The sequence below is a fragment of the Vollenhovia emeryi genome, unplaced genomic scaffold (genome assembly GCF_000949405.1).
Source record: "Vollenhovia emeryi isolate VEMERY1.0 unplaced genomic scaffold, V.emery_V1.0 DF939630.1, whole genome shotgun sequence".
NCBI lineage: Eukaryota > Metazoa > Arthropoda > Insecta > Hymenoptera > Formicidae > Vollenhovia > Vollenhovia emeryi.
The window spans coordinates 1-10,788 of NW_011966736.1; the positions used below are offsets into that span (position 1 = coordinate 1).

Here is a 10,788-nt window from a genome sequence, read left to right on the forward strand (position 1 = left end):
TATATATATATATATACATATATGTTATATATATACTAATAATATATCTTGCTACAGAGTTATTGTTTCTATTATAAATTCCACGCTGGATGTGGAGCTGGTGGGCGAGGGTGGAGAGATGTCGGGGAAGGGGTTATTAATAGGACAAAGGGGAAGGAGTTCTCCAAGGAACTCCACGGGAGAGGTGTAGGCGCTGGGAGATCTAGAAGGGATATCTTCGAGCAGGAATTCCACGCTAGACGTGGAATTGGTGGGTGAAGGTGGAGGCAGGAATTCCACGTCGGACGTAGAATTCCCTGGGGAAGGGACGAAAAGAATTTCCTCGAGAAATTCTACGTCGGGGATCTCACCAAGAAACTCCACGCTGGAGTCAGAATTAGAGGGGGAATGGGGAATAAAGTCGATGGGAGAAAGTACTGGGGAATAAGACGGAGATGAAGAGTATGTCGTGGTAGGTGGAGAGGGAGGAAGGTGGTCGTACGCAGGGGGAGAGAAGTCTAATATCCAAGGCACTCGAATATCCGCCTCTAATTCAAAGATGAGCTGTTGGGCGAGTTGGTGGATCTGTTCCAACCCCCCGTCTAGCTCAGCGAGCGCAAAGTCTTGATCCACTGTAACCGTGGAGTTTTATCGTGTTAGTCGCGGATTTTACGAATCTTCTAGTTTTATGGGGGTCACTTATATACTAAGTTCTAGGCCTCGATTTAGGTGGTGGAGAAAAGAGGACTTACTCGTAGTTGATGTTTAGCTCGTGACCGGTCGTGGAGATAGGCGATGGTCGAGGAGTTTATCGTCTTCCTCTATAGGGCTGATTGCCGGGGCACTCGTGGAAGGCTTCGGCAGTTGGCGATGGACGAGGAGGTTGTCGTCTTCCTTATGGTGATGGCCCTTAGACGTTTTGAGAAAACTCTCACACGACTTATGTCACAGGTTTCTTTTACTAGAGAAGTTAAGTGCGCTTTCCTCCGCGGAATCAGGGTTTATATACCCTATTTTTCGTAGGGGGTGGGTTGAATACGCTGATTTGGCTGGCGCTTATTGGTGGATCGGAGCAACAATTTTCTAACTTATTTTCTAGTGGGGATTCGGTGGCGCCCGATTGTCGCCTGTTTTTTTGTGACAAAGGGTACCAGTCCTCTCATCGTTTGCTAATAAAGTAAGTTTAATTATCTCTTCTAGAGCGCGGCTGTAGGTCGTAATATGGTGACGTTAATGTGATTTGTCAATTAGAAGGTCTGGTTCCACTTGTCATCGTGGGTTTTGAGAGTTTGACAGATCATAAAAATGAAGAAAGATTGTTAGTTCGTAGAAACGAAGATTGTTAGATCGTAAAAAGGAAAGATGGTTAGATCGTAAAAAGGGAAGATTGTTAGATCGTAAAAAGGGAAGATTGTTAGATCGTAAAAATGGGAGATTGTTAAAACGTAAAAATGAAGGGGAATAGTTTATCTTGCAGCTGTGACCTCTCATGGGTCGACAACCTCTCATTTCCTTACTGTCTTCTATTGGGGGATCATTCGTGGGAACGGTCGCAATGCTATTTTTAGGAAAGAAAGAAATCGTGAAGTCCACTGGACGTAACATATGTTATTGCGAACAATATTAGGGAGGTCCCAGGTTCGAATCCTGGCTGGGGTAACATTTTTCGCAATAAGAATTTTAATAAGGGGGGAAAGGGGGGAAGGGGGTTATCATATTAGATGCTAATGTATAGCATTATTAAAATAATTTATAAACGTGAATTCACTGACGACAACACTTCCACTTACGGGGATTGACCTGTGTTAAAAGACTGGTATGTAACTGGCGCACAGGACAAGATGGAAAGAATACGGTATATGGATTCACTTATTAATTTAATTTAACTGGCTACTTACATCTATGCCCGGTCCTAAACGGCCTCTTTAATTTCTAATTTGATTTTGTTCGGTACTTGATTGCCGCTCGAATTTGGCGCATTAATGCCCCTTTCTAACTCGGGCCCTTTCGGTTTTCGAAGCGCACGCTCGGGCGTTTCCGTGATTGGACCCCCCTCTTTTCTTGGGTTCAGGACCGGTGCCCGTACGTGCTCGGACCGGATTGTGTGCTAGAACAAGCGTTGGACGATACCTCGCTCGAGTCCAGAGCTGAACTTGTGTGACCGAGTATTCCCGAAGAAATACATATTCAAACGAGAGTAACAAGCCTTTTCTTACTCGACTGCGTGGCCACGAAGCACTCTTTCCGCGGCCTACACGCAGGGCGGCTGCACATCACCGCACCACACAACAGATTTTATATCTTTAATTTCTAATTTGATTTTATATCTTAAAGGACCTAAGTTAAAATTGTAGTATTGTGTGTTTTCTTTACACCGGTTGATTTGTATCATTATTCTGTTCAAAAAAGTATTAAGGTAAGATGACAAAAAATGAATATTTTACAAGATATTTTGTAATTTAAGTCAAAATATTGGAACTTTCAAACCTTAGTAACTCAAAAAGTTCTTAATAAAAAAATACTTTATTATAGCGTTTTGGAAAGCTTTCGAGGTCAGCTATAAGAATATGTAATAAAAAATAGGGGATGCCATTTGTTTGAGATTCCTCCAGTTATCTCAATTGTACTGCCCTCGCCATCTCACGGTTATTCGCGAGGCCCAGTGGTACCGCGCGCGCGACCGCGCGACCGGGTAACGAGCACGTGTCGGGCCCGTGAACATGGCTCGGGGGCTTGCGCGCGGGCTCAGTGAGTTCAGTCGTCGTGTGAAAGCAGCCGTAATAAGCTGTGGTAAAGTTCGCATCGGCTGACTGAATGATCGTGCTCGCGCTCAAGTGCTATCTCAGTGCCATCTCACATTGACAATTAGTGCTCACCCGGGACAGACTCATTAGTTCAGTGCTCAAATCGAGTGCATCGGTGTTCTGCGCAAAGGCCTCTCATTCTGTACGTGCACGCTCGCTTGTAGCCGGCCACCGGCTCAACGGGCGGCACACCCCCGACGGTCTTGAGCGAACAAGAGAGCTCGACGGACTCGCTCACCTCAATCATACGCCACAGTAATTCTCAACTGTACATAATGTAAATACGATTAAACGTCCAACTCATTTTAACAACCGAATCGTAGTCATTCTCGCCACGGTGCACGTCCTTTCTACCCCCCGATCCACTCGCCGCGCTCACGGAGATTTCGCGATCTTTCGATCTCATGACGAGGTTCGAAAGGGAGGAAATTTCCCAAACACCATTTTAAAAAATTGGTGTGACCTTTATGTGACCTTCAAATAATTCTTCAAGGTCAAACCAATGGTACCATCTTATGTCTCCCTCGAAACCATACAACTTTTGTCTGAAACATTTTTGTCTGCTGGGCTCAGTTTTCGAGATATTTTACTGTCCAAGTTAAAATGGGACACCCTGTATACCCTTTCCCCTTGTTTTTATCATTTCCAATTTGATCTGTGATCATAAACAAAACATTAGTTTCCGAATGTAATATATTTGTTGTAGTCAATGAGACGCAAGGTTGAACTTGTGATTAGTTATTTATTAACTAGCTACACGTATGTGGAATATGCACGGTCGTCACAGTGATCCAGCTCTTACGCCGGGGGGGTCTCTATGTAGTGCGCGTGTGTCTCTAGATGTGTGACTCGACGGACCGCGACGGGACTCGCGGCGGTGACGCCCTCTGTTGGCGCTCATACAACATCTCCCCTTGAAAGTCAATAGCCGAGGCGTTTTGGAGGCCTGGACATTCGGCCTGTACGCGTTCGGTAGTCCTCTGGTACATCCTGCGAATCCCCTGGTTTATGGTCTGGTGTGGTTGGTTCTCTGGGAGGGGACCTGATTGTGTTACTTCCTTGGGGCAGGGGATCTTCCGGTTGGCTGTGTGGTACTGCGGTAGCTTCTCTTGCTGGCTGTGTAGGGACGACTGTGTATCGGTTACGCCTAAGTTTGTTCGTATCTGTTTGTATGATGTACGATCGTGGTTGTTCGGCTTTTTGAATGACTGTGCCGAACTTTTTGGCGTCTTTGATAAACACCCGAGTTCCAGGGGTTAGCTCGGGAAGTTGTCTCGTTCCTTTTGATTTGTTGTAGTTGTCTTCTATTCTTTTCCTGCGTCGGTCTTCTTTTTCCCCAACTGCTTCTTTGCATACTACTCTTGGTTCGAGGTTGCTCGCTGTAGTAGGCAGTGTGTCCCTCAGTCTCCGGCTCATAGAAAGTTCCGCGGGTGAGTATCCATTCTTCAGCGGGGTATTTCTGTAGATCAGTAGGCCTTTGTAGGGATCTCCTTCCTTGAGGAAAATTTTCTTGACTAGTTGGACTCCGGCTTCCGCGAGCCCGTTGGATTGCGGATATCCGGGGCTTCTCGTGATGAGGCGGAATCCGTATGCATCTTGGAAGTTTTTGAATAACGAGGACCCATGGAACGGGTTGAATTGCGTTCCATTATCGGTGAGTATCTCTTCGGGAACTCCTTGTCTAGCGAAAATTTCGGACATTTTCAGGATGACGGTTTCCATTCTCATGTTTGGGACCTTTTCAACCTCGGGATAGCGTGAATATCTATCGATGATAATAAGGTACCAGTCACTTCTCAACTTAAACAAGTCCATGCCGACCTTCTGCCATGGTCGATGCGCTTCTTCAATTTGGATGAGAGGTTCGTGGCGATTATCCCTGTATTGTGCGCAGATTTCGCACCTCATGACGGTCTCGGCGATTTGTTTCGACATGCCCGGCCACCATATGACCTGATTAGCTCGGGCTCTGCACTTTGTGATGCCGAGGTGTCCTTCGTGGATTCTGCTTAGCGTTTCCGAGTGCATTGCTCGCGGGATTACGATCCTTGACTCGTAGAACAGCAGGTCGTTCTGGCACGAGATGTCCGATCTTTTCTCGTAAAACGGCTTCAGATTGGCGTTTAGAGTTTCCTTGTCGGGCCACCCGTTGCGAATGTAGACTCGTACAGCTGCTAGTTCGGGGTCTGCTTTCTGTTTTTCGATAATTTCGGCTAGTTTGTCCGGTGATACGGGTAGGTGAGTGATGGCCCCAATAACGTGGTTTTCGACTTCATCGAAAAGTTCGTCTGGATCTTTTTGGACCACTGGCTGCCTAGATAGTGCGTCTGCGGTTACCAAGTCCTTGCCTGGAACATGATTAATTGTATAATCAAACCTCATTAGGCGGATACGGTACCTTTGTAGCCGAGGGGACAAGTCGTTTAGTGACTTTGTCGTGAGGATGGGGATCAAAGGCTTGTGATCCGTTTCTAGTAGAACCTCGATGCCGGTTAAGTAGTCGGAGAACTTCTCGCAAACGTATGTGACAGCGAGGGCCTCCTTCTCGATCTGAGAATATCGTTTTTCCGTCTCCGAGAGTAGTCGGGATGAGTAGGCGATAGGTTTTATGCTGCCGTCCCGCTGTACCTGAAGTAAAGCCCCTCCTATCCCGAAAGACGATGCGTCGGCCGTTACGATTGTTTTCTTCGCTGGATCGAAGCGAGCTAGTGTGGGAGCCGTAGTCAGCACCTCCTTTATTTTAGTGAAAGCGGACTCTTGATTTTTTCCCCATATAAATGCTATGTCTTCTTTCAGGTGTGCCTGTAGCGGTTCCAAAATTGTCGCTTTGTCGGGGATGGCCTTCGCCAGGAAGTTGATCATGCCGATTAATCTTTTAACACCTTTCCTGTCCTTTGGTGGTTCCATTTCGGTAACTGCTCGAATCTTGTCTGGATGTATCCGGGTTCCCTTTTCTTCGATAAGATGTCCCAAGAATTCGACGGAACGGGAGTTGATGACTAGCTTCTTCTCATTTAGTGTCATCTTGGCTTGCTGTAGTTTGGTCAAAGCTTGGATTAAGCGTCGGTCGTGTTCCTCTTGAGTGTCGCCGTACACGAGGATATCGTCCATCAAGCATACGATGCCGTCGCAGCCCTTTAGTACCTCTTGCATCTTCTTGTGGAAGCGCATGTGATCCCGAATGGTAGGCGGTTGAAGCAAAACCTTCCGAATGGTGTGATGAACGTGGTGTACAACCGCGACTCCTCGTCCAGGACTGTTTGGTAAAACCCTGATGCTGCGTCTAGCTTGGAAAAATATTTTGCGTCTTTTATTAAGTTTAGCGTATAGTGGACGTCTGGAATGGGATGATACTCTCGTTTAACCGCTCGGTTTAGTTCCCTCATGTCGACACAAATCCTGGGATTGCTGTCCTTCTTGAAGGTCACCACCATTGGCGAACACCAGTCCGTGGGCTCGTTGACTGCCGATATGATTCCCTCTTCAACCATCTTCTCCAGAATAGTTTTGACTTTTTCGATCAAGGGAATCGCAATACACCTCGGCGATGTCACCGCGACCGGCTCGACATTGGGTTTCACCGTCAACTTGCATTTTCCCGGGATCTTACCAATTCCGTTGAAGAGTTTTGGAAATTTCCGCTTTACGTCTTCCAACGATAGCCCGGGTGGGCTGGAGATTGCATCGATCTTCTTCACCAGGCCTAGTTTCACTGCGTCCGTTCTCCCTAATATTGGCTGGAGTAGGTTATGGATGTAGTAGATAGTTTGTTGAGTGGTCTGGTTCTTGTAGGTTAGGGTAGCCCGTTCAGTCCCATGTATCTTGAGTGTTGTAGTATCCGGGCCTGTTAGTTTTTTCGTCGAGTTGGTTAGTCCTCTTCCTTCTGCGTATTCTGGCGGGAGAGCGGTGACGTCGCTGCCTGTATCGATTTTACATCGAATATTTTTCCCGTTGATCCGGACCACAGCTGTCCAGTCGATGCTGCCCACTGTATTTTCGGCGTCAATCGAACTGAGGTGAAGCATATCGAGCGCCAGATCGTCCTCCTTCACCGTGCATACCTTTTTCTTGAGTTTGCAGGCGTTAGCGAAATGGCCTTTGTTGTTGCAGTTGTAGCAGTTTGAGTTTTTGGCGGGGCATTCTTTCCGATCGTGTTTTTCCCGCCCGCACCATTGGCATGAGTTTGATTTGTCCAAATTCTTCTTAGATTGCGGATCCGGTTTTTGTATTGTTTGCTGCCTGCGTTCTTCTTTTTTTGATATTTCGGTTGCGACGATACTTGATTTATGCTCGACTGATTGAGCTGTTCGGTCTGTTTTTTAATTTCTTCTGACTGCGTTATAGTTTTGACCGCCTTGTCGAGTGTCAATGTATCGTCTAGTTGCATTTTCTCGCTCAGTTTTTTATCGGCTATGCCCACGACGATTCTATCTCGGATGAACTCGTCTTTTAGGTTGCCGTAGTTGCACTTGCTTGCGAGGTTATGCAGCGCCGTTACGAAATCGCACGCGGACTCCCCGGGATTTTGTATGCGGGTATGAAAGCGGGCTCTTTCGTATATAACATTTGTTTTTGGCGAGAAATGGCCTTCGAATCTCTGCATAATCGTATTATAGTTTTTCTCCTCGGCCGCGGTCAATGCGAAGGTTATCATTATTTCGTCGGCTTTTTCTCCCATCAGGTAGATTAGGGTATTTACCTGTTCTTCCTCCGTCAGAGTGTTTAGTTTTGAGGCGAGTCTGAATCTTTCGAACCTTCTTCTCCATCGTGGCCAGTCACTGGGTGAGTTGAAGTCGAAAGTTTCCGGCGCGGCGATGTTGTAGGATGACGATGCCGCTGCGATTTGTTGGTTAGCTTCGTTAGGCATCGTGACGACTTTATGTGCTCGTTCTGTTTAGTGGATTATTCGGTTTTTACCGCTGCCACCATGTTGTAGTCAATGAGACGCAAGGTTGAACTTGTGATTAGTTATTTATTAACTAGCTACACGTATGTGGAATATGCACGGTCGTCACAGTGATCCAGCTCTTACGCCGGGGGGGGGGGGGGGTCTCTATGTAGCGCGCGTGTGTCTCTAGATGTGTGACTCGACGGACCGCGACGGGACTCGCGGCGGTGACGCCCTCTGTTGGCGCTCATACAACAATATTTATGTAAAATTTTAGATCGATATCTTGAATAGATTTCAAATACTGATTTTTGTCCATGAAATCGGGCGCTGCACAACGCTGTGTGACGGTTTTCAAATTGTCGACGTAAAGTCCGCATGGTCGGGCGATGATCATACATATCTTTCATCTTGGATAATAACTCCCCGAAGGTCATCTCCAAATGCTCTGGACTAGAGTGGAACCACTCCGACGCGCTACCTCTCAATTTCAAGCCAAGTAATATCCTCGCCGAATCATCGTCCAACTGATACGTATCCTTAAAAAAACGCGCTTGTTGTTCCCATTGCCAGTATCCGTCATGAGCTCCGCTAAATTCTTTTAGCAATTCCGAAAGCATTCGAATATTCGTACGCGAGTGACCATTCGGCGGATGTTCATCGTTATTCCGTGCTCGAGCCATTGCCAACTCTCTTCGAGTAATCTCCAATTCTCGCCTCAACACTTCATGCTCTCGATTAGGAAGATCCACTTCACGATGTAACTCCTCAGCATTTCTCTCATTCGGTAGTATCATTGGTTGCTCATCGCCATTTCTCCTCCATTCCTCCGATGGATCAAATTCGTTTAAGCGAGCGATCAATTCGGCTTTGGTACCGCTAATCGGCAGCTGAAGGGCATGCAGCTTCGTCCTCAGCTCCGCAACCGTAATTGTCGTTATCTCTCTTATTGTTAGCGACATATCTAATTAGTCCGACTCAAATACCTGCACTCCCGCAACAATAGCTTCCACTGTGAAAAGACTTTGTTCGAATTCCTTTTATCCTCCACGTTCACTGTCCCCTCTAGCAAATCCCGCGATCGCTGAGTCACTCAAACAACTCCCCTCCCCGGAATTTTGGATCGCGATCCAGCTACACGAACCGAAGGAGCCGCTAATGACAAGTTCAAATGCTAACCGATTCAGGCAAGTCCGCGAATATCAGAAACGAATAACCGCGGGTCTGTTTCCGCGTCCGATGATTCGCCACAAACCAAAACTGCCCTCTTGCAACCAACGTGATTGCAGAGAGACAGTCTTCCTTCAAAAACCCGGCATCACCAAGCACCAGTGTCCGCACCCTCAAACCGCGACACTCCGAAATCTTACAGGCGGTACTACGGTCGTTTCGAATCCCACTTCTGAGATTTTGTGGGGGATCACTTTTATGATCAGGATACCGTAAACTATCCAATATATACACCAGGACTCGATTACACGGGATCGCCCGGGAACGTTACCAAGAACAGCAAGACCAATTCTTTGAAAAACTTATTTTATTACTTGTCACCTCAACTACCGACACCGGACTGACTCTTCCACACACCCTACTCTCTCTCTTGTCAGCCAGCAAAGTCTTTTTGACCGAAAACAGCGCTTTTCATAATAAACGACGGATAGTTACGTATAGGTCATTTCAATATCCTACAATGTCTCATTGTCAAGACAACGCCAGGGCATTTTAACAGCAATTTCGGTGATTGTTTAATATTGAATATTTCCCAAGTCACTCTTTTCACATTCGCTGAAACCGATTCACTCGACTGATGGACTTTGAATGAAGGAAATGATACCAAAAAACAAATATTTTTTTTACATGGAAATCCCTTTGGATACCCGACTCTTCGGGGAGAGCCTCGTTGAAAGATAAAAAAGGGAAAATAACAGATAGAATGGTATCAGGCCCTTCAGACGGGAATTTCGAAATATAAACTTCACAACCCATAATCTTAACGATAAAGTCACTGAAGGAAGTGATACCCAAAAACAAATATTTTTTACATGGAAATCCCTTCGGATACCCGACTCTTCGGGGGGAGAGCCTCGTTGAAAGATGAAAAAGGGAAAATAACAGATAGAATGGTATCAGGCCCTTCAGACGAGAATTTCGAAATACAAACTTCACAACTTGTAATCTTAACGATAAAGTCACTGAAGGAAATGATACCCAAAAACAAATATCAACCGCGACAAGAAGGCGATAACGACTTAGTTTATATTGTTACTAATCGATAGCCGTTGAAAGATAAAAAAGGGAAAATAACAGATAGAATGGTAGTCTTTGTACAATAAAAATGTATTTAAAATATTCAGTTGGTTATGTAACATAAAATAAATATATTTCTACCAATATTGCATTAATGTCTTTTTCCACACGTATCCTATACTTCTTTCCGTTTGTGCACTCTCCCTTCCACAGTATATTTTTAAATTTATTAATATCTCGATCTTATATGTATGGGTAGGAAGCAGAAGAAAAATGTTAGTGGATGAAAATTTTATTTTATTATACAATTATTAATTTTTTCGTTCATCACCTCGTTTTAAGGTTTCAGCAACAAGTTCATCTACAGCATAAACTATTAATTCACAATCTATGACAGAAGTTTTATCATATACCTCGTACAGTATACCAATTGCATCATCTCTCCCGGCACTGGTCATATTACTTTGCAAACAACACACAAATTGATCGAAGCTTTCATTTACAGCTTCTACAGGGTGTGTCCTAATACCCGTATCACCCGTAACTGGCAGATAGACCGGGGCAAACTGAATAGAAAAGTCCTATACCATTTTGCAAAATTCGCAATTGTTATCGAGAAATAAATTTTAATGTCTGAGCGAATGAAAGCGTAGACGGCGGCGGCAGGCAACGGTGGGGCATCATCTAATAGCTCACGCAGCGAGCGGCGAGCTTCAGTACACTCCCCGCTCGCCCCTCACCGCTCGCCCCTCGCCGCGCGTCGTTCGCCGCTCGACGCTCGGCTCTCGCCCCTTGCCCCTCACCCCTCGTCCTTTACATGTGGTCGAGCATTATCATAAAGCAATATGCATATTGCAGGTTGTTTAAAGC

The 10,788-nt window shown here is 45.7% G+C and overlaps 1 protein-coding gene across 1 annotated transcript; it reads right to left on the reverse strand.

Moving 5' to 3' along the window:
* Positions 1-51: 51 nt before the first annotated feature.
* LOC105557076 lies at positions 52-8,633 on the reverse strand. The gene is made up of 5 exons (XM_012004221.1): positions 8,021-8,633; positions 6,845-7,673; positions 6,138-6,794; positions 3,749-6,066; positions 52-611 (listed from the first exon to the last, which is right to left on the reverse strand). Exons 1-5 carry the CDS (start codon positions 8,631-8,633, stop codon positions 52-54), a joined length of 4,977 nt encoding a protein of 1,658 aa, XP_011859611.1.
* Between the last annotated feature and the right edge of the window lie 2,155 nt (positions 8,634-10,788).

What these genes read in the sequence shown, in the direction of transcription:
- LOC105557076 (XM_012004221.1), bottom strand. Translation starts at nt 8,633, where the DNA reads ATGTCGCTAACAATAAGAGAGATAACGACAATTACGGTTGCGGAGCTG. An exon ending in CCTGCAAACTCAAGAAAAAG is followed by an intron (nt 6,795 to 6,844) that starts GTATGCACGGTG and finishes GCTTCACCTCAG; the next exon opens with TTCGATTGACGCCGAAAATA. An exon ending in AACCGAGCGGTTAAACGAGA is followed by an intron (nt 6,067 to 6,137) that starts GTATCATCCCAT and finishes TTTCCAAGCTAG; the next exon opens with ACGCAGCATCAGGGTTTTAC.